Raw genomic sequence first — 26,972 nt, 5'->3', positions numbered from 1 at the left:
CTCCTTTCGTCTCGAACATTTAACAACTCACCACCTTCGTCACGTTGATCATAAACCAACAAAATGCCTGTTCGAGCCAATACAGAGGCTGCTGTCGCTGCTACCGCAGCACTCCAGAGCGCTATACAATATTGCAACACTGGAGGCGATGACTCTGTGCTTGACACTGACATCATCGATGCTATCGCTGATGCCGTACCTGGGATCACCACTGATGATGACATCGCTGGTGGCATTGAGTACACCACTGACGGCTATGGCACAGTCACTCCCAAGACCACGGGCTTACTATCACCGGAGCCAGCCAAGCTGATAGTCACGTTGCGTACCCCCTTCGCAAATAGTAAACGCCGCCGAGTGACCTCAGGTTTACCAGAGCAGATAGAACTGGTACTATCCCCTCCTGCAGATATGTCAGGAGTGACTTACAACAAGGATAGTGCTCAAAGCCAGCAAGTTGTTCCGAGTATCACAAATAAACGGCCGACAGTAGATGCTAAACCCACTCTCACTGTTACCAAGAGAAAACATGGTCGCAAGACAGCCAAGGTGCCTATCAGAGGTGGCTGGGATGTCCTTCCACACAATATGGGCAACCTTTGGACATCGAACACCGAATCGAAAACAGAAGATTCCACTGTAGATAATACTGCTGAAGCTCCTGCTATTTCGGCCCCCAATGCTGGGGCCATCTCTGAAAGCAAAACGGTTCTTTCTATGTGCGATACAGATGCCCCAAAGCCTGCGACTAGGTACAGTCTGCGGAACCGTAAAGCTATTACCACCCCAGTCGCACATGGTACATCTGTACAAGAGGATGCAGCTCCTATTATCGCGCAAGACACAGAATCGAACCTCAAGATAACAGGCAGCCGAAATGAACTCGATGGTGCCCCACCGAAAAAGAGACAACGTCGATCGAAGAAGGCTGCTGCTGAAGATGGGAACAGTCAGACCAAAGAGACGGGCATTGCGACAAAGCCTAAGCGAAAGGCTCGAAGAACTAAAGATAACCCTTATGGTATGATGCCTGGTGAGACTCCCTACCCCGACTGGGTGGCGCCAACCGCAGAGGAGTGCCAGGAAGTCTATGACATTCTTGCCGAGATACACGACGATGTCAAGGCTCTTCCTCCGGAAAAGATCCCTGCGCCATCCCTCGATGTTGCTGGTTGTGGAGAAGTGCCCTCTGTCCTAGATGGTCTCATTCGTACCGTACTTAGCGGTTCGACAACTTTCGAGTCGGCTGACAAGATGCTGAAGGCATTGGTGGCAAGATTTGGTGTTCTTGAGGTAGGCGTCGGAAAGGGTAGTGTGAATTGGAATAATATCAGAGTTGCCGAGCACGATGATGTTTATGCACAGCTCAAGGATGGCGGGCTTGGCAAGATCAAGACGAAGCATATCCAAGGTATTCTCAGCATGGTGCATGACGAGAACATGGAGAGTCGGGCAGCCTATCTCGTAGAGACAGAGAGCGGTGTTCATGCTGATATTGCTGGTGCTTCAACTAAGACTGAAGGTCAGAAGAAGCTCGAGATCTTGAAAGCAGACCAGGACATGCTGTCACTTGACCACATGCATGATATGGAAACCCAAGAAGCCATGAAACACTTTGTTCGGTATCCTGGCGTAGGTGTAAAGACAGCCGCATGCGTCACGTTATTTTCTCTTCAGCGACCTTGCTTTGCGGTTGATACCCATGTCTTTCGCCTGTCAAAGTGGTTGGCTTGGGTTCCTCAAAAGACCAATGAGGACGATACTTTCAGCCATCTCGAATTCCGATGCCCTGACAAGCTCAAGTACGGCTTGCACCAGCTATTTATTCGCCATGGCAAGACTTGTCATCGTTGCAACGACAAGAGCTTTTTGGGCACTGACGCCTGGAATGCGAGTAGATGCCCTCTTGAGCAACTCGTCAACCGATACACTAAGCGAGTTGCTAAGCTCAAGGAAATCGAAGCCGAGAATAAGAAGAAGGGCAAAGACAAGGTTACAGCCAAAGGGAAGAGACTGCAGCAAGGTGCTGGTCAAAACACAGGCCTGACCAAGATAGCCAAAGACGAAGATGACGCCACAGACTCGGAACTTTCTGAGCTCGATGAAGCCGATGTCGATATGTAATCTTTTGCAACCTAGTCAACAGGGAGTTGTCGCCGACCATGGTGCGGATGAGCAAGTCGATCCAGGAAGTATCGAAAGGCTTTTGGACTTCTACATCATGACTCCCAATTAACCAGGCCACTGGAGTAAGATTGGGCTAGCCGGTTGAAGCAAATGTTTAGCTGGGGGACATCCAGCTTCGTATCTTTCGCTTCATGATATCATTGATGACAATATCGCACAATTACCTGCAGCCACATTTAGCATGTATTCCATAGCTCGTGATCAATTAAATCTGTAACCAAGATGTTTGTGTAGTTGATTCGTTGAGATGGATTCTGTAGTACCTGATGATTCAAATTAAAGCTGTCCTGTTCGTGATCAGGGTACTGTCCTTCGTATTCGTGTTTTGAGATAATTTACTACTTACCAGCTCGCGCGGTTTACAAATCGTGACGAGAAACGAGTGACAAAGGACTGGCCATTGAGGAGGGGTGGGATTGAAGTATGTTAGTGTGTAGGGGAGGGGGAGAAAAAGTCATTTGTTTGATTCCCATAAGACAAACACGTCAGACGCGGTCGCGTACGGTGACTTGCACTATAATGTACAGCTCACTAACTTAATACTGTGGCCCACTATTTTCCACAATCGCGTGTCCAGCCCCATTCGCACTCCTACATAGCTATTGGCCGCATGACTGAATTCTTTGTTATGCTGAATTGCCCACGAGGTTCAGTCATGATAATTTTCGGATTGCCCATGAACATAGTGGCACGGGGTTACGAATCGCTATGCCCGGAGGTTCTCAGGCAATGAGTTTTTAAAGAGGCATGGAATAATTTGCACCGTTTTCCACAGGGGCCGGCTGTGGGTTAGAAACCAGCCGGCTCGACAATCGATGGGTTTGGGCTTGGTACAGCTCGTTGATATATCTGGCCAGCTGGTTTAGCGCGCTGCTACGTCAACTAGAACAAGGAAAAGAAAAAAGGAAAAAAAGAAGAGGAGGAAGGTCATAAGGCGAGTGCTTACTCGGTATGGTAGTAATTAGATGGTTGGGAGTCATGCCATCCACGAGAAGAATTGGATCAGCAAAACTGTTCTCGTGGTGCCAGAGCCCAATCTGAACACATCACCAATAACTACGCCTTAGCATCAGAGAGATGGTGTTTCTGCAGCAGATACACTGACTTTCAAAGGGCTAGGGCATAGTACAACAGCAGGTAATCAAGACCAAGACCATGACTAGCACTAACACAACCATTCGGAGGCTCTGGAATGATGTGATGTACCGAAGTAATGCCAAATTCATGAGAGGTAGAGTGCTCAATAATTAACCTCACACATTGCCGACGGCCACAGCACGACTGCTCCACGCAGCTACTTGCAACTATTGGTTCTCATGCAATGCCTCCATGACTAAAGTTCTGCAAGCTATCTGAAATAGCTAGATGGCCAACTTCAAGGCAAGTATCCGGAAAAGTGCTAGAGCAGATCTCGAACAGTGCCCGCTCCTGATTTCAGTGGGATGGCTTTCTTGATTGGTGGTGAGCGTTACGGTTTCACCCACAGTCGCAAGCCTGGCCACGCAGAGGCATGATGCTGCCGCTCCAAAGAAAAGAAATAGCTTGATTGAGTTGCTATTTTCACCAAGGACCGCAACAAATGGCTGAACGATAATCCCGCAAAAAAAAACCCCCCCAAAAAAAAGGACATATGATTCATGCAGTGGAAATCATTACTTTCGAGAGGCCCAGCGTAAGTAGGTCTTCCTGCAACACATCGACATTGAGAACGCGGCCATCAAGGTAGGCCGCAACTTGACAGTTCCATGAGCGAATATTGTACTTCATATTAACTGAGCTTATGTCTGCATGAACATCCAATCATCTACAGCGCATGTGGTGCAAAGGATTCATACCCTCCGGTTGTGCAAGTCATAACAAAAAGCTGCATTGTGGTCTTCTTTGTGACATGTCTAGCATTGTGGTGGTAATTTTCCGATATGTCCAAAGCGAGCGGTTGGTGGCCCAATGCCAAATTCATTATTGCCGGGCGGCCCACGGGAAGAAGTGACGGCCAGCTTGTAAGCGCACCACAAGCACTACTCGCTCTAGTGAGCTAAGGGTAGGTCAGCCGATGTACCTTAACCTTGTGTTGTGGAGTTGTGGATTTACGCATGCTCCCGGCGCAAGTCGGTGCCCAATTAAATCATTTCCCTGCCACAATAACACTCACTATAATTAGTGCTGGCATCTTGGCACCACGGGATGGTCAATACAATACTCCACTACCTTTGATTGGGGAACCATCATTGTGCGACCCGGCAATCGTAGCCAACTCCTCTTTGTTGCTGTGTTATGGAATAAATATTAAGATAATCTGCCAGCGAGGTCAAACCCGAGCAACAATGTTGGTGGAAAGGTTGTCGAATTACGTTTGTGAACATCAGAAGCTACATTGCCGTTCCTCCAAATCGAGGATGCAAAGTCGACGGAAACCGCTAACAGAAGGAAGATATTCTCAAGAGGCTCAGAGAATTGTGCATCATGTGGAATGTGTTTGGGTTTAGTGTCTGGTCGAGTAGCACGACTACCTTGAGCATGTTACAAGACAGCCAACGACAACCCTTAGAAAGCATGATCTTCAAATTACTTAGATCCTTATTGATAATACATGAAGATATCATATGGATATTATATGTTCAAGCGGTAACGTGAGCATGCCTTGAATTGGTCTGTGAGATGCTATGACGTGAACTAGTTGGTTATTATACGAGTGCAATACTGAAAGTGCTTTTTTTCTTCTTAGCGGTCCATGAGGAGCAAAGTCCCGTCGAAGCGAGAGAGCGATACTTCCCTCAAGAAGTAAAGGTAGCGAGATGTTAGTATTGTACAGCTTTGAAACTGCCGAAACATACTCGAGGAGAGTCGTAAGACAAGAACACGTAGTATGGAATCGTCAAAGATTTAATGCAGTTTTGGATTGCGTTAAAAGGGATCCAGTCTATGTCTGACTTTTTTATTACGATTAGAACCACCGAGGGCTCTTTTCGACACAAGGGGCTTGGATATGGCTTAGACTAAAGGCAAATCGTCATCACCGTCTAGACTATGAGAGGTTGAAGGTGACATAGCAACACAAACCTTCAGAAGTTCTTGCCCACGTTGGTTATGATAGTACTTTGTCTAATTGATGATTTGTTACCGAGTGGCGGTGTGAACTGACAGCAATAAGAAAACCACTGATGGTGTTTGCAAGTACAAGCTTATATCCACTCGAGAAGGGAGCGCAGTAGGGGAATCAGCATATGTGATTACGTGCTCTGAATATTCCTGTATTATTGAGCGCCGAGCAGTGATTTTCATCGATTAGCTCATATCTGTGTGTAGAGCAAGAAGCTCGTATCTCACGAGTTCTTCGTTTTTTGAACTGAGCAGCACCGATCGACTCGGGATATGCTTGGGTTTAGTGATGCACTTGACCCGATCAACGGCATAGTCTCGAATCACAACACGTGGGTGGGTGACACGTAAAATCTACTGCCTCTGGTGTGTTTTGCTGGGTAAGTTAGACCTTGAGCGTTTCTGGAGAGCCTGGCCTGCTTGGCAGTCAATGCCAGAGAGGATCAAAGTTCTTGTGTGTAGCGAGAGCCTGGACTAATATCATGTAACACAACATCCGGTAACCATTATTCACGCGTTGTACTGGTATCTGGCCTTGTACGGTACTTCAAGAATTGTCGGTAGGATTCAAGGTACTTGTGGTGGCTGCTGCGTCTTGTACAGAAGCCAATGTTAAGACTAGTCTGTAGAAGCAGTTCAGGCCTGAAGTCAGCTACCTACTAGGCTTCGGTAGCTTGGTATAATGACCAGAGATACCGAATAGAGATACGGAACTTGTGGTTGAGTTTTGGTGCCCACCAGGATATAGTGATTTCGGTATGTGAGAGGGTCTATGTGCGTGGCAAGGTCATTACTTTGGAACGTCCATTAGCCAGGTGGGAGCACTTCAGTGATATCTGGAATTGTTCCTGCTGCGTAAACAAAACGGAAGGGGGGAGTCACCCGTGATCTCAATAAGACAATGCGGTACAGCGTATGGCCCCGTGCAAATTTCTTGTTGTAGACTAGATGGCACTTGGATCAGTTCACAGAAGTTTTCTACCCTAGACTAGCAGTGCAATGCCAACAAGGGCATGAGGGCATCTAGATGGCGGGGCTTATCGATTAACACTTATCTGCTAGCGTCGTCTCGTCACGGTTCACGCTCAAGCTCAAGCTCAAGCCCCAGCTGCTCCTCGCGCCTTGCGCCTTGCGCCTTAATTACATACTAACGTTAGACGCATGAACTTTACGCGCTATTACAACAGCCGCATCGTCTGGAGAAGTGACGATGGTCGCCAAATTCCTGCCCTGACCCTGCAGATCGAAAACGCTTTCATCCTGATTGCATTCGGTGTCGGGTGCTGGTGTAGCTTGATTGTTCACCATCAGCACATCTACTTTTCCCTTTGTTACTAGAATCTGAGCGGCAGCAACAGATTCGCTCTTCTGTCCTTCACGCAGCAACATCTGGTCCATAATCTCCTTCTGCGAGCAATCTGCCTTTGCTTAGTATATATTGCCCGCCCACCACCTGCCGCTTCGAACACCTTTATTCTTGGGCAGCCTTGAGTTGATACCTGCCAAGTCCGACGCCATCACCGTCACAGGTCGATCAGTCACTCAACTCAGGCTTCCTGCTCACCGTTGCTGATACCAGCTGGTTCCATTCGCGGTCACAGCTCAGTCTCCGAGCTTCTATTTCACCCGTCTGATAGATGATGAGGTAGTGACTCCTGCTTTTGATTCTTCCTTCACCCACCACAACGCCACATTCTTTCCACGGTAATGCGCAAGAGCGCAACCTGCAGCAACCATGACGATAAATTTCCACGTTGCCGAAGGGATTCCCGAAGCTTACGACCTGTTCATCAATCTGCCCGATGAAGTGCACCTTCTCTGTCCCAAGACTTCGGAGGACGACGACGAAGACTACGAGGACCTCAAAGAACCTGGCGAGATCGGAGTCGAAGAGAAGGAACGCAGGGTACAAGATTTCAAGAAGCGCGTGGGCATCGCATACCAGACTTCTCTCATATTCGGATTCGAGGAAGAGAACGCCGCTTTGCAGCTTCAGGAATTCAGAACCCGCACAAACAGCTTCCTCACAACCTGTTCACAATGTGTGAGGACCTGGCATCGAAACCGAAAGCCCTTTCTCAAACAGTTGGCGGAACAGCACGAGGAAAGTACCGTGGCCGAGATGGGCCGTAGACTTGATCGATTCGATGCCGCTCGTATTACCACAGGTTTGGAAGGTGCTAAAGAGTTCATTGAAGCTCGCAATGGCATTGCTGAGCAGAAGACGTTTATCGAGGAAGATCGCTCTGACCTACTCGTTGCCCTCTACGAGTCGCTCTGCTGCATCGCTTACCTGAAACAGCCCGAGAACCGAGTCCACTTCAATTATGTCTTTGCTGCGGTTCAACAGAGGCGGACTCTCAAGCTTGCTGAGATATTGCCTACCATGACTCGTTTTTTGTTTGACGACGACAAGATTCGTCTGACTTTTGCCCGGGTTTCCTGGTCTAAACTGTCTGAACTGACGCTGGATGACTTTGAATGGGCCATTAAAGAGAGTCTCGAAGATGCCATGCAGAAACTCAATGCTCCCGGCATGTCGTGGGCCCAAGTGCAACGATTCTGGGAGGGAGTTGCCTCAATCCTTCAGGCCCTGTCCTCCAGCGATTTCGTAGCCTCGCTGAACTCTTTAAGTGTTTCGCCTAGCATCTACCAGATCATGCTCAACCACATGGCCACAGACTCAGAACCAACCCTGGCAGCCATATTGAAGGTCTTTAACATAGCCCTGCAAAGAGGCCCTAAAGGTATTTGGGGCGCTTTTGGAGGGTATTCCCCAGTTTCCGTAGCTGAGCCCGTATTTGCAAGTCCTGCTTTCAAGCGCTTGTTGACGCAAACCCCAGAGTACTCCATTACCATGCCCGAGGACAAGTACCTGAAAGGGCCAGTAGCCATAGCTTGGGTGAAACCTTTCATTGAATCCATCAAGACATCACAAAAGAGTGATGCATGTGCTTCATTTTCGCAGCATCTTGTTGATGACGTCTCACGAGATGAGTCGATACCTCCTGAAGGAAGACTCGCTTGTTTCAGGGGTTTTGGAGAGGCTTTATTAGCCACTCTAGAGTCCTTCTTGGATCCAACCTTCAACTTGACACCTGGGCAGCCATCTTTCTACACAAACCGTGTCATCAACCTGGCATTAAAACACAAGGACATCATCATGATCCTAGTCAAGATGGATAAACGAGATGTGGCCATGTCTCGCACCGGTTTGGCGGTTATCGCTGCTGTTTTAAAGCTTGACACCAGCGTCACAGCTGTGGAGTACATCGCGCATATTGACAAGACCAACGTGCAGCGGGAGGTGTTGAAGAAGTCCCCAGAGCTGTGGGGAGCGTTTTTGGACCTCCTGGTTCCAGGAGCCACAGAACTCGCTCGAGCCGTACTCATGGCACTCCTCCCTCTCGTGCCTGTAGAGGCACTCCGTCCCTTGAAAAAGGACCGCCTATCACAAGCCCAAGAGGAGTTCAATGCCACTCTACGTAAGGTTGCGGCGGCTATCGGGAAGGTGTTTGACAAGCTGGAAGAGTTCTCCTTGGCAGACCTACATCATCTTTTGGACACTGAGGTAATGGAACCTGTGGTCGCTGCGCTGTTACACGGAGAGCCTGCCATCCATCAAGGTGGACTTAGCTTGATCAAGGCTATTACTAACGAATCAAGTCGCGGTGATGCAGTCTTAGAGCTGACAAAGTCCCATTTTTCAACCTTGCTCACTTCCTTCACAAAAGTACTTCAGGATCAAGAACCCGTCCGAGAGGGACATCAGAAAGTGATCCGGTTATGGACCCCGCAGCAGAACATCCTCCGGTACTCAAAAGACATACTTGACGCGCTTTGCGATCCTAGGGACGGCCTCCTTCGCTCAAAAGATCTCAATAATGCAGAACGCTCCAACCTCAAGAAGTGGTGGGCCATGGCATGGACTACCATCGAAAGAGCGTTTAATGGTCTGGAAGACTGGAGCAGATCCGTTGAAACAGAAGTGATGAAGCAGTTCTGCCGCGACACCATGGAGCTAGCAGAGAAGTTCCTCGAGCAAGATGGGCTTATCGCAGCGGCACTTGGCCCCCAAACCATCAGTGAGAGTATGCTTGATCCGACCGGCAACTCCAAGGATGCCATGCAGGAAATTCTCCGGTCTCCCAAGGAGAAGTGCATGGGCTTAACTCAGATGTTACGATTAAAGGATCAGTGGCTCATTCAAATCACTGTCAACGTTCTTAGCAAGCTTCTGAGACGTCTCCTCGAGTACGAGATTGAAATTCCAGTTAAGGTCAAGGACTACGTCCAGCGAACTTGTATTAAGAACGGGCTGGGTAAATACGACGTGGCAACTAATCTCAACAACCAACAGCGAGCGGAGCTGCTCCGTACGCTAGGTGAGGATGACGATGATATCCAGATCCTTGAGGTCAAGCCTGTCATTGCTGAGGCTCCTAAGAAACAGTCCAAACTTGACCAATGGTCAAAGTCAGGGGACTCCAGTTCGCGGTCACAATCGCCAGCAGTCAGGTCTAGCAAAGACGATGTCCGCGATCTGACGCCATCTGTCGATAAGAACCGTAGCATCTTGGAACAGTTCAGAGCCAAGCATGCTGTCAAGCCCTCGGTAAAGCCGGCTGCTTCGAAAACTGTCACTCCTAGGCTTGACGCTGCCAAGATCAAGGAAGCGCGTCTCAAAGAACAAGAAGCCAAGAAGAAAAGAGATGCCGAAGTCATTGCTAGAGCCAAAGCCTTGAGAACTCCCAAACCACTTGTTTCTGGAGAAGGTTCTGGACTTCAGGGTCTCTCTGGAGTACAAGGAAAAGACCATGCTCCCCGCAGCGAAATGATGGTCGATTCATCATCCGAAGATGATGACGACTCGGAAGATGAAGCAGCCTTCCGGGCACAAACACAAGCAGGCAAAAAGCGAACTGATGATACATCTAGCCGTATCATGCAGCTGAAAGCACCACGCGGGCCCGTCAAGAAGATGAAGATTCTACGCTCCGCCAAGGATATGCGCGCACGGTTGACACCACCAATGGACGCATTGCACCAGGCTCTTCTCGAGTGGGATATTTTCCACGAAGGCAATGATCCGCCGAACGGCATCAGGTGCTCTCGGGTATCCACGAGCTACAACGATCCTCGCCAATACAAGGACACTTTCTTGCCTCTTCTCATCTATGAGGCTTGGAGATCCTTCGTCACGGATAAGGACGAGAATACGAACAAAACGTTCGGAATCAAGGTTGCCACGCGAATGCACGTTGACAAGTTCATCGACGTTACAACTACCATGCCGTTCACCCCCGGCGCCAAAGACGAGTTTGTCTCGGAAGGAGATATAGTTCTCCTGTCAACCAATTCTCAACCCTTACAGGGTCGCAGTGATCCGCATTGCTTGTCCCGTATTTCCCGTGTTCAGATCAAGCAAGGGGCTCGGGAAGTATCTTACCGCATTAGTGCTAAAGCTGGATCCATCATCCAGATGCTTTCGCCTAAAGCTGAAGTCTATGCTGTCAAGATCACGAATATGCGAACCATTGAAAGAGAATTTGCCTCACTTGAGAGTCTTCAATATTACGATCTTGCGGCTGAAATTTTGGAGGCAAAGCCGTCCCCTATGCTCGATCACAGTCCGGAAGCGGTCGATAAAGTGATGGCCAATTATCACCTCAATAGAGGTCAAGCCAAGGCCATTCTGAACGCCCGGGACAATGATGCTTTCACCCTTATTCAAGGGTAAGTAACCACATGTGCGACGAATGTTGAGCTGACACTAACCACGAGCAGTCCTCCCGGTACAGGAAAAACCAAGACAATTGTAGCTATGGTCGGTGCCCTCTTAACTGGTAACTTGAGCACTATCACAGGTACGGTCATTTCGAAACCTGGCCAGAATGGAAGTGGACAAGCCCTTTCCAAAAAGCTTCTGGTTTGCGCTCCAAGTAACGCGGCTGTCGACGAACTTGTACTTCGTTTGAAACAAGGCGTCAAGACGATTAGCGGTTCTTTCCATAAAATCAATGTTCTCCGCTTAGGACGTTCTGATGCCATCAACGCTGCTGTCAAGGATGTCACCCTGGATGAGCTTGTTCGCGTACAGATCGAAGGCGATGCCACCAAGGAGAGTGGACCGACAAACAGGCAAAAGATGCACGAGGAAGCTGGACAGATCAAGCAGGAGCTGGCTGAAGTCCGTCCAATGCTGGATGCTGCTCGGGTTGCAGATGACCGCGAGCAGGTCAACACGCTTGCCAGGAAATTTGAGGATCTCAAGCGTCGTCAAGTGGCCATCGGGAACAGGATTGATGCCGACAAGGATAGCGGAAACACTGCGCAAAGAGAAAGTGAAATTCGACGCAGGCAGGTGCAGCAACAAATCCTTGACTCTGCACATGTCTTATGTTCAACTCTCAGTGGTGCTGGCCATGAGATGCTGAAAACGCTCAACGTCGAGTTTGAAACGGTCATTATTGACGAGGCAGCACAGTGTGTCGAGCTCAGCGCATTGATACCTCTAAAGTATGGATGCTCCAAGTGTATTCTGGTTGGTGACCCGAAACAGCTGCCTCCAACTGTGCTTTCACAATCGGCACAGAGATATGGATATGACCAAAGTTTATTCGTCCGTATGCAACAGAACTCCCCCAACGATGTACACCTTCTGGATATGCAGTATCGTATGCATCCTGAGATAAGCATGTTTCCCAGCCAAGAATTCTACGAGGGTAAACTCGCAGATGGCGCGGATATGGCCAAACTACGTCACCAGCCCTGGCATCAGACCGGGTTGTTGGGTCCGTATCGTTTCTTTGATGTCATTGGCAGCCAAACGAAGGGCCACAGAGGACAATCACTCGTCAATCACGAAGAGCTCAAGGTCGCTATGCAGCTATATGAGCGTTTTAGGATGGACAACCCGAGGGTTGACATGAAGGGCAAGATTGGTATCATCACGCCATACAAGGCTCAGCTTTTCGCACTTCGAGACCGCTTCGAATCTCGTTACGGACCTGGCATCAAGGAGGAGATTGAGTTCAACACTACAGATGCCTTCCAGGGTCGAGAGTGTGAAATCATCATTTTCTCTTGTGTCCGTGCGAGTCCTAGTGGTGGTATCGGTTTCATGACTGATATCAGACGTATGAACGTCGGTCTGACTCGTGCTAAATCATCACTCTGGATCCTTGGAGACTCCCGTGCCCTCGTCCAGGGTGAGTACTGGAACAAATTGATCGAGAATGCCAAGTCTAGAGACCGATACACAAGTGGTAATATCCTGGCTCAACTTGGCAAGCCCGGCGTTAAACTGCCCCCTCCTGTTTTCAGCGATGTCAGCTCACCGAGAACATCCACTGCGGAGTTCGAGCCAGAGCCAATGGTAGTGGACGAAGTCGACATGAAGAACATTCCTATGAGACCTACTTCGTCTTATAAGAAGCCTACATCTCAACTACCCGAAACATATACCATCATCGAGCGACCTCCACCGGTTATCATACCGGCTTCGTACTCGGGCATCAATGAGCGAGGTGAACCAGTTACCGGCAAATACGTATCACCTGCACGTCCGGTAATCCATTCCGGTGGTCAAAAACGACCGGCCGACGGATTGCCCGACGGTGCTCATCCCACTAAGAGGGTAAGTCACACTTACAGTCACTGAAGTAATGTTGTACAAACGACTGATTTCACGAGCAGAATACGAGTGCCTTCCTGCCGGGAAAGTCCGCGCCAACAAGACCGCGTGCAATGCCACATCCGCCGCGGCCAATTGATCCGTCTGCCATATCTGTTATGTCGGGAGACCAGGGATCCGCGTCCCACCCACCGCCGAATGCCCCAAAGGTGAGTACTTCTTATATCTTCCGTGTGCTGGATAGGTATTGTTCAGTGCCATTGTGCTCAGGATCAGTGGTGAAGCTAACGCATAACCAGGGGCCGAAACCAAATAGGCCCAATCCGATGATACAGTCCAAAAAGAAAGCGGATCCATTCCTTCAAAGGAAGCCTAGACCACCCCGATAGACAACATCAGAGTATCAAGGCTTGAAGTCGGCATAGACTTTGCCCGAACTAATACTTGTCATTGCGAGGAGGCGTCAAACACTGATACCTCCTGTTCCTGTATCACTATAGAAAAGCATAGATGCATCGCTAAGGCGTTAGTTGGCAGGCAACATGGATTTTTCGGTTCTGGTTCAGCTCACCAAAGTTGAACAATTAAAGTTCCTCGGGATCATACCACTGTGCCTTGAAGATTGACGCAACGAAATGTCACGTTTGAGCATGAATATCGAAACGCTTTGAGGCAATGAGAGTCAGCGTGAGTTGTTCATGTTCAGTTGGTTCTGCAATGGATGGCCTTGCACTGAGCGATGGAATTTGGTAGCATGATGTTGGGGATTATACCTCATCTAGGTATCCAGCCCATTCGGTTCGCCAGGTTACATAGTAGCACACTTGAATGCTGTCTTCTCATGTTGTGTATGTGATCATATGTTGTCAACCCAGCACTCGACTTTCATTCAAACAATCTTGGAGTATCACGACGTGGCATTGTCAAGCACCATTATTCGTATATGCGTATCGGATCACCAGCTAAACATCTTCAAGCTCGGCCAACATATCCTGTGGCAGACAGCTCCTTATTCTTCAGCTTTTGCCTCTTCGCCTGTCTAACCTAACGACCGAAGAGTCGGCACGGAACCAAAAAAGGTGAAAGAAAAATGAACTTGATGACAGAATCCATGAGCTTTGTGCGGATAATGTCCTGTTAGTCCGACTTTGGACAAAAAGTGATGATCCAACGCAATTTCTTTTTTTATTTAAAATACGTATAATTTATTCTCTCATGGTGTACTCCGTACGTACACGTGAAGCACAGAAGATTTGATGGTCCAATTCTTGTGATCGCTTTCATCATCGTAATATGACTGCTGTAATGAATGACCGGGCCATTGGTCCATTTATTGCTAAAGCAGCGTATCAAACATTGTAATCCTGGCTCTGGGCAAAATTTCTAACTGATGTATTGTCTCAGACTATTTCCCTGAAGACATTCTTCAAAAGGATGTTGAATTTTACAAGAAGTCACGAGAAAGATGACATTCCATCGTGCTAGCCGCCCATTGCTCACATTTGTGCATACATGTCATGTCTCATGTAACAGTATCGAAAGTTTCAGTCAACAGTTCGCGCACGTAGGGAAGCAAATTCCATCGGATGCAGATGCTTCCGATCTAGATTGCTTTGTTCACTCGATTGATAATTGAAGAACTCTCAAGAATAATATGGTGGGCAATATGTAGTGAATATATTCTAATTCTTCCTAGTTACCTTCTCACCGCTAGAGATATCTCTCGTTCATAGCACACACGTAATCAGCGCCTTCAATGCGAATCTTGACTTCACTGGAGCACGATACTGCATGCTTGCAGCAGCTCACGGACTAATGTGTTTGTTTTTTCTCGTAATGCATACAAAAGTAATCCTCAGCTAAAAGTCGCTCAGGATTGCTGCAAACGCTGTATACTATAATTATGGGGGCCTATTGAATGAGAAGCTCAGGGCTCTTGTTGACCGTCCTCTCAGACGGTCATTGTGGCACTATGACTTATGATATATTATCTCAAGAGAACGGCCACTACCTTGAAGTATTCAGCGATATTGAAACTTTGTACTCGTCCTTGCAATCACTTCCGTCCCACCAGTGCGATCCATAGCTGCAGGCCGGCAATTGTAGTATGCCAATAGATCCGGATAAGTGGGTCAAATCAAGTCTTGTCCACAAATCAGAATGCCGGGATGTCTGCATCTCACTCGTGGTGGTTTGATACAAGCACCACATGTGTCGATGTTACTCGATGCTCGCTCGCCTGAAATTGGGTTGGGTGGGAGATCGGCGCAGCTCCACTGGCACTTTCTTTTCAGCTTTGCCATACTAAAGCTAACCGCCTCAGCTCAGAGGTATTCCTTGTCCTATTGTTTGACGACCAATGAGACATTCTCGATGACATCCGTACTACCTTATTGGAATCTGCCATTGGGTCGGCTCGCAAGCTTTAGTCTCCAAACGTCGAAGTAACTGCAACCTACCGTCGATCGCAACGAAGCTACACATGCACAGCGTGAATCCAAAATCACCGTCCTGGATGGGCCCTTCGGAGATCTACGACGGCCAAAACCTAGTATTTTAAACCGAGGCTTGCCATTGTTCCCATCCTAAATTATCCATCATTGAGTCGAATTCTAATAATCAATTGTTTTGTATCAGTCTGTCATGGGTATTCTCAGCAAAATCGGGGGCGCCGCAATTAATATCGGAGTCATTGCCTATGACAATGGTCTCTTCGTTCTCAACCTCGTCACGCCGAAACTCAAGGTAGGCCAGGTTGTACCCCGTGGGGCACCGGGTCATCATCTCAGCTGGCCCGAGTATGTTCCTCCAACTGCAGGCGACTCGAGAAGCGCGTGTCCTATGTTGAATGCAATGGCGAATCATGGAATACTTCCACATGATGGAAGGAACATCACCTTTCAGGAGCTGAACAAGAAAGTGAGGGAGACTTTCAACTTTGCGTCCTCATTTTGCTTCTTCGTGCCCAAGTTTTCGGCCGACTTTCTCAATAAATCGTACTGGAATGACCGCTTCGACTTGGAGGAGCTTAACCTGCACTCTGATAAAGCGATCGAACATGATGCCAGTCTCACGAGGCACGACGCTGCGCTGGCGCCAGATCAGGGCAGGCCCGACCAGCAGCTCGTAGACGATCTATTGCGGGAGGCGACCGGGACAATGCCGGACGGATCGCCCCGGCTGACCAAATCGGATCTGTCAAAAGCATTGTCCAAGAGAAGAGCGAACGCTAGAAGGACAAACAAAGACTACTCGGAAAGCTTCTTCCACAATATGTTTGGAAGTGCAAAGTAAGTCATCTAGTTAGGTTGCGACGGGAATTCGACGTTAATGTACGACAGCTCTTCGACCATGTTGACAATATTTGGTGGTTCCGTGGCTGATCTGACGCCAATGCTCAAGGAAGAGCGCTTTTCAGAGAACTGGGAACCGCGAAACCTGGATCGTTATGGTTTGACGATGGCCAAGTTCAATGGTACGGTGCTTCCTGTAGAGAGAGCTGTAGATCCTACGAAATTTTAGTAATTGTGAGAGGTTTCTCATGTACAGTAGAATTACCACAGCGGAAGATGAGCTTTTTCATTCAACCGCCGTAGAATCGGGGTGGGATGCAATCCACGGTATTATAGTGAATACCAACGTGTAACTATGGGCGCCTACTCTCGAGCTTACATCAATTTACAAGCTAATTCTATAATGCAATCAGAGGTAGCAAACCATGTTTAAAGTCGTTGTCGACCCCACTCTGCTGGGGGACCAGAGCCGCGCTATATACCCTTACCCGCTCTATCGGCCCCGTCCGTCTCTGCTTATCACCACACTCGGCCAGTTAAGACGTTGTACACTGGAACCCGGCGCGAGGGAAGCTCTGCCTTATTCAAGTTTATCGTTCGTTAAAGAAATAGGGTCATACCTCCCGTCCAACGCAGTCTCACAATATGACCAGCCCTGTAGAAGTTCCGGTGTTGAGTGTCCGTGACGAGGTTCGGGCCAACCAGGAAATCCTGCGGTCCCGCTTGACCGGCGCCATCTCTGAACCACCTCCCGGCGTGCTTGAAGAGGATCTGCCATCGGTTCCTCTGATCGACCTCGGCAGTTCGTTCTCTTCAGACCCGTGTGTTCGCAAAGCTGTCGCTTCTCAGATACGGGAAGCTTGCACAACGTCTGGTTTCTTCCAGATCAGCAATCACGGCGTCCCCGACTCTGCAATCGCTGACATCCTGGCTCAAGCTCATGCGTTCTTTCACAAGCTCACACCATCTCAAAAAGATGAATTGCACATTCGTCACAGCAAGCTTTTCCGGGGCTATGAAGCAGGAGGCGATACTTACGTCAATCCAGATGATAATGTTGGCGCAGACATTCCAGAAGTTGAGACAAAAGAAGGTAGAGTCTTAACTCTTCGCAAATACGTTTCATTTCCCGCGATTTGCTGAACAGTTCACCGTCAGGATTTAACGGGGGCTACGAACCATCTCTCGACCCTGATTCTACAACCAGTGGTTCCTTTGTAGAACTCGACGGACACCCACCGGCTGGACCTGATCGGTGCAATGTTTGGCCCGAATCTTCGCTGCTCCCTCATTTCAGGCCAGCTGTTGAAGCGTACTACGCCGAGGTACTCTCACTGGCTCGTCATCTTTTTCGACTATTCGCCCTCAGCCTGAATCTCGAAGAGAATTATTTTGACAAGCTTACCACTCACCCTGGCGGTGTCTACCGACTTCTCCACTATCCGCCTCAGTCACCGGAGCAAATGTTTGGCAAAGAGAAGACACTGGGGCTTGGCGCGCACACAGACTACGAGTGCTTCACACTCCTTCTGTCGACCGCACACCCGGGCCTCGAAATTCTGTTCCCACCTTCAACACTGACAGGAAACAAGCCCGTCTGGCGGCCCTGCCCGATACGCCCAGGGACATTGACTGTCAATGTCGCCGACTTTCTGATGCGATGGACTAATGGGTTATATAAGTCCACGATCCATAGGGTCGTCAGTCGGCCAGTGAGAGAAGTCGTTGACGGCCACGTAGTGCTTAAAGGCAGCGATGCGCGCTATAGTGTGCCGTTCTTTTTCAGTATCAACTATGATGCCGATGTCGAACCACTACCTGAGGAAGCGGTCGGCATCAGTAAGTTTCAGAAGATGAAAGCAGGCGAATATGTTCTCGAGCGATTGAGGGCGACTGTTTGAGATAACCTGCCAATGTTATGTTGTCTTTGCGTCGAACGTGCTGATTAATTGGTATGATGCCTCGTTACTTTGCAATTACGTACATGATCAAAACGGTTGACAGACAGCTAAAGAGGAAGCAAGCATGTTGAGACATCTGAGACCACCAACACGGGGAGACCACCAACACGGATATCGTGTATTGTGGAACCTATACGCACGGATCAATCATAATTCATGCTCTAATACACCAACTTAGGTGCAGTGCATTACGCCATAGTAACAGTTCCAACGTTGTGCAAGATCTATCTTTGAGTCCTGGAAGGCCTGCCTTCCTCAACCGTCTTGGCAGTTGCAAACGCATTGTTCGTGATAATAACCAAGGGAGCGTCATGTTTTCGTGCAACATAATAGGAGTAACAACGATAGACGTGTCCACTTGTTCCCGGCCTAGATTTGATGTATTTTGTGAGACTTGCGAGGACTATCATTCCAAAACCGTGAGTCGCCCGACAAAATCACGATGGCGGGAACTTGCCTTCCCGATCTCAGCATCGGAAAATGCAGTAGACTATGATGTTCGCTAGAGCACGACTATATTAGCGCATTCATGAATCATCAGTCCCCACCGACATATTTACACCAAGAACTGTAAAGTGGCCAGAATCAAGCGTTAAGAAGAGGGATGACATGAAACTCAAAAAATAAATATTAACACTGCACACCTCACAATTCAGGTGTGAAAAGACCGTGTTGATTGTTACATGCATTTGGACACACTAGTCGGCCAATCAGAACCAAGCCTTGAACCGCAAACCGCCTGCAAACATTTGGCACCATAGTCGACCACTTCTGATTGGGTTCTAATGTCTAAACCATGGATTTTCGTATCCCCCTCCAGCCGGGGTATAGGCCACGCCCTAACCCGGCATCTCCTCCAAACGACCAACCTACCCATCATCGCTACCTGCCGGTCTCGTGACACCTCGGCGGCAAAGGCGTCGCTATTAGACAACCTCTCAGCACCAAACAACTATTACAAGGAAGACCGCGCCTCGCGGCTCGTTGTCTTCCAGCTCGACGTCACGGACGAGTCCTCCATAAGAGAGGCGTCCGAGCGGGCCGAGGAGCTCTTCCCAAGAGACAAGCACCACCTGCACCTGGGCCTCGCGATGCCGGGGATCCTGCACCCAGAGAAGGCGCCGTCACAGGTCGACTACGGACAGGCGGAAGACACATTCCGGGTCAACGCGCTCGGGCCCTTGATGCTCATGAAGCACTTCGGAGAGTTCCTGCCGGGGAAGCGCACCGAGCTCTCAGCCCCGCCGGAGCCGGAGCCGGAGCCGTCGGGGGAGCGGCGTCTGGCCGGGCTGGGGCTCCCCAGACACGCGACATGGCTGAACATGTCGGCGCGCGTGGGCTCCGTCTCGGACAACAGGCTGGGCGGCTGGTACAGCTACCGGGCGTCGAAGGCGGCGGTCAACTCGCTCACCAAGACCTTTGACCTGCACCTGCGGAACCGCTGCGGGGACAAGGCCATGGCCATCGCGTACCACCCGGGAACCGTGAAGACGGAGTTCTCTCGGGAGTTCTGGGGCAATGTGAAGGAAGAAAAACTGTTCAGTCCTGAGTTTGCTGCCGAGAAGCTGTTTGGAGTGGTATGCTCGAGAGGTGTGAACGAGCACAGGGGTCGGATTTGGGATTGGGATGGGAAAGAGGTCTTGCCATAATAAAATATAGTGCTGTTCTGTGGAACGGGAGCAATTCGTCGTAGTCCTGTAAACAGAGCACCATGAAACCAGGCAAGCAACTGCCATTAAAACTATTGACCAGGAGAGGGTTATGAAGACCAGCCTACAAAACCGTTTTTATTGACATGTTTAAAAACAAACAGAGCATCGTCATCCCAAACATTTGTTCCTTGTCACACTAGTAATATTATCGAAATGCTCGGATAAGTATGTATTACGTTGGCAGAAAGTCATGCGGCGGAACTAACGATAATGGCAACGATAACTGCATGGAATTCCCGTTGTTTAATTTGTTCGTTTATGCTTTCAAGTAATCGATACATGTTGGTACCTTCTATGTGTCCTCTTCATATCCCATAAGTGCCATGAGCGCACCATACGTCATGAGTCAAAATCAAACGTTTCCAAAGGCAAAATAAGGGGGTGGGGGGTGATTGAATGTTCGCGGCATTAATTTCCGTACGACTAGAAGGCCATCTTGTGCAACGTACCGACAGACCGGCGGATTTTCGTATTAGATGCGTCGCAGAATTCTGGGAAGAGAGCTCAAAGCTACGCTAATTAAACCCAGGGATCCCACTCTGTTGTCATGGCCGATTCTGTACTGTTACAAAATCAAGCATTTCCAACTACTAAATTTGGTATCAATTTGAAGATAACCGCCATCGGGATGACATTATGCCGAGTCAATGGCAAGGCGGTACCGTTTGTGGGAAAGAATTGCATTCGCCCTGGAGAAGCGAATAGTGGTTTAGGTTGAGCATGACTTAAAAGCCACCTTTGACACCGTTCTTCTCGTCGATGTATCGGAATCTTTCCATCTCCTTACGTTCCTTGACAAGGCAAGCGATGGCTAGGACCATGGCGACATCGATACCAACCATACCGAATACAGCTGTAAAGATGTTGTCGACGAATACGTTAGAAAATGAGCCCAATGGCGCTGCGCATCCCTTGATAAGAGCGGCGGCGGCGGGACTTGGACATGTTACATCGGTAACGAATGCTGGTGATGTGCTGTTGTTGTAACCGCAGCATTGAAACTGATTGCACCGTTAGAATTTTCTCGCCTTCATTCTTCACTTGATTGACATACGGTTCCTTGGAGGAGCGACTGCACATTCGCATCCTGAGTAACCCATATCTCAAAAAGCTCTTGCCGCGTCTTGAGCGTGATGATCCAAAGGTCCAGACCAATGATCATAGTAAAGAGCGCATCGGCGGCCACCAAATAGCCCGCAAACTTGAGCAGTCCTCGAGCGTTATTTGCTAGCGCTGGAACGGTCACCAGAAAGATGAGTAACGTGAAAGCAGCATTGGCGATACCAGCTATTTACTGTTAGTTAACTAGACCAGCCGGCGCAGTCTACGCCGCAGCGGCAAAAACAAACACACCTGTGAGCGGAAATCTCCGGTATAAGAGATCTCGGGCTGCCTCGTTGCCTTCCGTCGGTGGGTTGAAACAGGTATTAAGAACGACAACGGAGAAGCCCATCATGATAGCCCCCATGAGCGCAAACAATCCGTCAACGGCCACAAAGGCCGCCATCACTTTGTTGACCATCTTTATCTATTGCGCAGCCCGTCGAAAGCCCGGATCTTGAAGTCGAAGTGTTTTGACGATTGTGTGATGTCCACCACTTTGGCCCTTAGACCTCTTCCCTCTAATCCCCCACTTTGTGATAAACTGGCGAAAGAAATGACGACCGGCGTCTAGTAGTTTAAAAAGAAAGAAGAAAAAAAGAATAGTTCGAAGGCGCCTGCACGATGAGAAAGAAGGCCAAGAGGCTCCAAGGAGCGATAGAGAGAAATGAACGGAATGTCGAAAGTCTATCCGACCTGTCAAGTAACAGGAACAGACCGTCGACGCCTCGACCGGAAAGCGGAAGATCGAAAAAAGAAGAGAAGTTGGTGAAACGAAAGTTATGATTACGAAAGAATAGTAGAGATGAAGGTGATGCACGAGATGGAGATAAGAATGGAACCACGGATTCTCAAGCGCCAGGTCTACACGCCCATGGCTAGGAATCTCATACAATCACGTACGATGGACGAGACCGAACAAGGGGAGGAAGGAAGAGACGCTCCAGAGAAGACTGGAGGATTAGAGACACGACCAGGCAAAGTGGGCTGAGTGGCCAGCAGAAACACAGAGGAAACGTTGTTGAGATCCACCTACCGTGATGCAATACCGCTTCAGTGCGTAGTTGGGTGTGTGGATGATTTGCGATTCCCGACATGTGGTGTTTCAGTGCTTGTAAGGGGGCAGCTTCGTCGCCGAGTCTGAAGCAAGCGCCCAGCCCGATACCAGTGCACGTGCCGCTAAGAGAGCTGTGCTGTTCAAGTTCGAGATCGGATGGCCAATCGTCGAGCAGCCAAGACCAACCCTGGACGTCGTCGCGAAAAATCGACTGATTACGGTTTGAGGCTCTTACAGCTTAACGCGTGCTTGGCGGCGCGATGACCTCGCTGTGGTTATTACCTGGGGCCTCTGCGAAGCTTCTCTTGATTTGAGCCTTAGTTGACCCAGTGTAAAGAGTTGCCAAGCTATACACTAGAACGGCTACCGGCAAGCTATGGTATGCCGTCCGTTGTCGTGGTCTTGGGCAAACACCTGACGGCCTCGGCGGACTATGCTGGAGACGCGGCTTTTCGAATTACATTGTGTTGTTAACGCTGCCAGGTCTATAGAAAGTTACCGGCATGCTCTCCTAGATGCATGTGCTGCAAGAATACGCGTCACTAGTCTTGAACCCATGCGCATCACGGTGCATCTCCCGCATGCCTGAAGATTAGACGTCGGAGATCGTAATGTACAGCAAGGATTATGGATCAAAATAGCAACTTATTACACCTGATTTATATCCTGTCAGTTACATGGCACGGCGTGGGTGTGGGTGAGCCCTGTTGTAAAAGGTAATGCCGACTTGAGCTTCACATGAAGTGGGCAAGGCAAGGCTGCTTTTTGTCTTTTTCTTTGCCTATGACTCCGAAGCCGACTTCCGACTTTGGAGACCAACGCCTGCAAGAGGAACTCTTCATTCGATGAGTTCAGCAGATGACCACCTCATTCGGCAGTTCAGTTTGTCTCGCCTAAAGAATTATACTGCATGTGTCGCCTTACGCAAGCTTTACTACCACAACGGTCAACAAACTGCCGACGGCTAAATGCATCCACGCTAGCAGGTGCGTGCAACCGCGGAATTAGTCTGGAGAAGGACATCGGAAGCATGGACGGGGAATGACAGTGGGCTGCATATCCCCAGAGGGCGTGCAGAGGCACATAAGTCATTGGCGACAATGTAACAAGACCCGACCCGGGAATCCGGTACTGTATGATATATCAACAGTGGTGACGAGACAGGACGCATCTGCACGGGAGCACAGGCGGCTACCACATTCGCATACGGTGCTCAATGAATCTAGTCCGTCCAGGTATGTGACCTCGCGGGTGTCTTCCGTGCTGTCTCCGACTATGATACTTACCGGGTTACGGACGCCGGATTCATAATACAAAGTCACCGGAAGTGAGCGAGACAGGTAGGAGGCAATGACTTTAAATGATTTAGCTAACCACGCGATGGTTATCCCAGTCTCAGCCGGAAATTCCTGTGACAAAGAATGAAGATAATCTTCTTTCAAGGATATAGTTGTTGATTTTGATAAGCTAGGGAAGCCGCACGATTGTAATAATTTTTATATCTAGAAAAATTAAAACAGACAGACAGATAGATAGATACCAGATGTGGTGCACCTGTTAACCAGGTGGCCTTTTTGTCTGACTTAGTTTTCAATTACAATCGATAGGCCGAAGTCTCGTAGCGCTAATGCCATCATGTTAGCAGCTGAAGTAGTCCTGAACTAATGAGCGATATGCGAGGACCGAAGTAGAGGTGAACAATGAGACGGGGCCAGTTCAAAGTGCCTCGTGATCACGCCTCCAAAAGTTGGATAGCAAGGTACTAGAAGACAAAAACTAAACTGTGCCTCAGTTCCCCATTGCTTCAACTATAATATGCTCCATTCCACGTTGGGATATTTGGTTTTCGGCCACCTGCTTGACAGGTATGCTGGCACTTGTTTTCTGCAGATGGCTGTGACGAGCCAGGATTTTGACTTTCATGCGTTAACAAAAACACTAAGGGCTTTCCCCGGGATGAAGCGGTGGCTCAGTGGCACAGCGATAAATTATGAGGGCTCAAGATAACCAAGATAAAGCCGGTCAAACTACTCCGGAGTGTTGATGACTACACCACAACTCCGATTATTATGGGGTGGGGATCACTTGATCAATTATGCGAGCAGATTATTATGGTTGCGACCGTTTTATCGACCGTTTTATTTTTCCTGTGGTTCCGACAGCCCCCTCCTGCAGAGCAACATCATCCCGCTACAACGCTGTTATGGAAAAGGCTTGATTGGAGTGATGGTTGCCGCTTCGTTGCCGAACCAAAGTCTGGAGTGTTCTATTAAAAGGTAATACACTGATACAGAGCGGGAATAGTGCGTGAGAAATTCACGATTTTCGGAAGCGTTTGGTAAAGAAGATTTTCTTTGTTAGGCATGGTGTAAACTGCCACGGGCGACGGGGCAGTATTTTCGGCCATCGTCGTCAGATTGTCCCTAGATTTCGATTGACATGGCATGAGGAATTCTGTTTGAAATTGACGCCGATTGGACCGGGTATCTTTAACAGCGGGCATGAACTGTACCATAGTACAGTAGAAACTTGGGCCTAGACTAGCGTTTCTTTGACCTTCCCATCTCCCACCTTCCTCGGCAAAATGTCTGACTGCACACAGGACCTCGCCGTATTTTTATTTATTTTTTTGCTCTTCTCGGCAACAAGGTCATCTCTGATTCGACACAACGAGTGCGCGCTATCGACAGGCCCCGCCTTTTGTTCCTTGTCATGGATTTGGCGTTGCTGACAATGGGGTCCATAGCTGCGGACCTAATCTGAGCCCCTTGTCAGTGCATCGAGCATGTGGAGGCGATGTTCAATAATTTGAATCTCTGGTCACCAGGTTGGCGTTCGAACATACTCCCATCGGCTTGTAGTTCAGTCAGGTCGGAATTGCCAAAGCCGATCCCATCACTTTCATTTGTTTGTGCTCTGCAACAAGTATGTTGGCAAGGGAGAAGATTGATGCGCACAAAAGCTCAAGCAAACGGCTATTGACGATCTCGACGCAGCATCGCTAGTATTCATTGCTATCCAATCAGATGGTTGTGCTGCTGTCTCGTCATTTAGCACTGCTACCCAGCCTCGGGCTGAGCACAGCCGGAGCTGCCATCCATTATGGACAATCGATTAGCTGGGTTGATACGATCGATCATCGCTAAATTGTCTATCCGCAAATCTTTTTGGATGATCTCGCCACCTCCATATGAATAGATGTGTCCTGTTTCCGAGAGAGTATCTCGTCAGATACCATGTTCTTCTGACGACATGTACGGATCTAAAGTACAGTACGTATCAGGTGTCTGGTGTGTCATGAACTTCAGAACCGTGCGCTCGCAAGGAGCGTTAGAATCCTTGAAGCGTGTATCCCACATCATCCATCATTGTCGAGCCGCCGCCCCTGCTTCAATCACAGCTGTTGATTGCACAATCCTTCTGCGAGGCCACTGCCGGAAGCCTTACGCGCAGAAATGAAATTCCCACCATAGCACGCTGTCAAGGCTCCAGACTGCACCCGCAGCTTGTAACGGTTTCATGTACATGCTGTTTTCAGATATAGGGATGCAAACACCCTAACTGTCTTTTTACTCATACAACACATGCCGCCGAGGGCAGAGAGAGCTGCTTGCCTCTTTCGGCTCTGGCAGCACTTGGGTGTTCCTAGTCAGCAGTAACTGGGGGATTGGAAATGCGCTGAGCGCTACCCGAACCCACCGTGGCAAACCCATGCCCCGCCCTTTTACGGTACTCAATTAGTTTGTCTATGCACCCATGCATGGCGTTTTCCTCGATTCCTGGCTACGTATCGTGGAGCGAATGGTGTAATCTTCTCCTGCCTACCGACGATCCACTGCGACAACAGCGTGCCGATAGGAAAACGACCTCTGGCAAATTCCTTTCCGCACTAGTGAGCGTTAGCGAGCCAAGCGTCGTAGGAGGATGTCGCCAGGGTCGCTAAACTGTCTCTTGTTCCTGGGGAAAGACCTGAAAACCAAACGTTGATAGCACTGTCTGGTACGTCTAACCTTAGTGCTGTCTAGTGAAATGCCTGTGGCGGACGAGTTTGGACCACCGATTGACGGTTCAAACGGTAGGGTAGCGACTGCATGTTTTTTTTCGCGCAGTGGGCGTTCGATAAAGTAGTATGCAGACTGCACATCTTCATCAAGGAACGGACTTGGCCATTCAGGGGCAACAGGCCATACGTTCTACAAGGTATTATTTCTGGCTTCTTTGTTGACGATGCTCTTGTGCAGGCCGTGATCTAGGCCATCGGCTCCAGTAGCACCCCAAAACCCGACGGTGTAAACTGCAGCCGCAAAACGAAACCCCTGCTCTCAAGTCACCTGCACAGTTGACGAGGCGGCTCGTCTGTACCATGCTGCAGAATGTAAGCGTTAACTAAGATTTTGGACGAGCTGACAACATGTCTTGCCTTTGTGGCTAATGATGCGGAATAATCAGATACATTTACGGTTACAGTTGCATTTACATTTACTGACCCTTTGATGCCTCATAATGTCCTGGTTAATATACAGTTATCGCCCAAACAGGTAGTCGCGTAACTGTCCTCGTTGGGCGATTCGTAGCCGGCCGACCTCATGCGCCAGTGTTTGCGCCGGGGCCCTTTTGATTAGCTGCGACTGAAGTTAAATAGGTTTGCTCCAAATTTCAGTCCAGACACCCTGTCTGTTTCGACCACTGCAAAGCCCGGGACTATTTTGTCTGAAGCGCGAGCAGCATGCCAGAGTGTGCCAGAGTGTGCTGCTCTGCTACTGCAGACTGCCACTATGTGCAGAGTGACCTTCACATTCCTCCATGGTCTTCTCCCCCTACCCTGCCGTTCAGAAAGGACCTTCCCTAATTCATGGAGGCTAGGCTTGATGCGGGAGTCATGATAGGCTGCTCTAAAGTGTATCGTCTCCACTCCTTAGTGTCTTG

At 49.1% G+C, this 26,972-nt stretch overlaps 6 protein-coding genes across 6 annotated transcripts; 5 read left to right on the top strand and 1 right to left on the bottom strand.

Annotated features, from left to right (window-relative positions):
* Positions 1–637: 637 nt before the first annotated feature.
* BKA67DRAFT_581265 (DNA glycosylase) lies at positions 638–2,619 on the top strand. The gene is made up of 3 exons (XM_046103911.1): positions 638–2,351; positions 2,451–2,474; positions 2,534–2,619. Exon 1 carries the CDS (start codon positions 718–720, stop codon positions 2,122–2,124), a length of 1,407 nt encoding a protein of 468 aa, XP_045953521.1. The 5' UTR covers positions 638–717; the 3' UTR covers positions 2,125–2,351; positions 2,451–2,474; positions 2,534–2,619.
* A 4,402-nt stretch (positions 2,620–7,021) lies between these two features.
* On the top strand, positions 7,022–13,311 carry BKA67DRAFT_595160 (SEN1 N terminal-domain-containing protein; the record flags this gene model as incomplete). Its single annotated transcript, XM_046105130.1, has 5 exons — positions 7,022–11,022; positions 11,074–12,616; positions 12,647–12,925; positions 12,985–13,131; positions 13,222–13,311. The coding sequence occupies 5 exons, from the start codon at positions 7,022–7,024 to the stop codon at positions 13,309–13,311; spliced, it is 6,060 nt and encodes a 2,019-aa protein (XP_045953520.1).
* A 2,208-nt stretch (positions 13,312–15,519) lies between these two features.
* Positions 15,520–16,608, top strand: BKA67DRAFT_581261 (Chloroperoxidase). Its single transcript, XM_046103910.1, has 2 exons — positions 15,520–16,212; positions 16,264–16,608. Exons 1-2 carry the CDS (start codon positions 15,566–15,568, stop codon positions 16,442–16,444), a joined length of 828 nt encoding a protein of 275 aa, XP_045953519.1. The 5' UTR covers positions 15,520–15,565; the 3' UTR covers positions 16,445–16,608.
* Positions 16,609–16,740: 132 nt separating this feature from the next.
* BKA67DRAFT_581259 (uncharacterized protein) lies at positions 16,741–18,363 on the top strand. The gene is made up of 2 exons (XM_046103909.1): positions 16,741–17,308; positions 17,374–18,363. Exons 1-2 carry the CDS (start codon positions 16,861–16,863, stop codon positions 18,114–18,116), a joined length of 1,191 nt encoding a protein of 396 aa, XP_045953518.1. The 5' UTR covers positions 16,741–16,860; the 3' UTR covers positions 18,117–18,363.
* A 285-nt stretch (positions 18,364–18,648) lies between these two features.
* BKA67DRAFT_581257 (oxidoreductase) lies at positions 18,649–19,983 on the top strand. Its single transcript, XM_046103908.1, has one exon. It carries the CDS (start codon positions 18,962–18,964, stop codon positions 19,823–19,825), a length of 864 nt encoding a protein of 287 aa, XP_045953517.1. The 5' UTR covers positions 18,649–18,961; the 3' UTR covers positions 19,826–19,983.
* A 630-nt stretch (positions 19,984–20,613) lies between these two features.
* Positions 20,614–21,410, bottom strand: BKA67DRAFT_595156 (tetraspanin; the record flags this gene model as incomplete). The annotated part of the gene is made up of 3 exons (XM_046105129.1): positions 20,614–20,889; positions 20,943–21,175; positions 21,242–21,410. The coding sequence occupies 3 exons, from the start codon at positions 21,408–21,410 to the stop codon at positions 20,614–20,616; spliced, it is 678 nt and encodes a 225-aa protein (XP_045953516.1).
* Positions 21,411–26,972: the final 5,562 nt, after the last annotated feature.

Source organism: Truncatella angustata (genome assembly GCF_020726525.1).
Source record: "Truncatella angustata strain MPI-SDFR-AT-0073 chromosome Unknown BKA67scaffold_9, whole genome shotgun sequence".
NCBI classification, from domain to species: domain Eukaryota; kingdom Fungi; phylum Ascomycota; class Sordariomycetes; order Amphisphaeriales; family Sporocadaceae; genus Truncatella; species Truncatella angustata.
This window is presented reverse-complemented; position numbering and strand designations above follow the sequence as displayed.

Excerpts from the sequence above, each read along its gene's own strand:
- BKA67DRAFT_581265 (XM_046103911.1), top strand. The coding sequence starts at position 718 with ATGTGCGATACAGATGCCCCAAAGCCTGCGACTAGGTACAGTCTGCGG.
- BKA67DRAFT_581261 (XM_046103910.1), top strand. The coding sequence starts at position 15,566 with ATGGGTATTCTCAGCAAAATCGGGGGCGCCGCAATTAATATCGGAGTC. Across the intron at positions 16,213-16,263 it reads AATATGTTTGGAAGTGCAAA|CTCTTCGACCATGTTGACAA; the intron begins GTAAGTCATCTA and ends AATGTACGACAG.
- BKA67DRAFT_581259 (XM_046103909.1), top strand. The coding sequence starts at position 16,861 with ATGACCAGCCCTGTAGAAGTTCCGGTGTTGAGTGTCCGTGACGAGGTT. Across the intron at positions 17,309-17,373 it reads AGAAGTTGAGACAAAAGAAG|GATTTAACGGGGGCTACGAA; the intron begins GTAGAGTCTTAA and ends GTTCACCGTCAG.
- BKA67DRAFT_581257 (XM_046103908.1), top strand. The coding sequence starts at position 18,962 with ATGTCTAAACCATGGATTTTCGTATCCCCCTCCAGCCGGGGTATAGGC.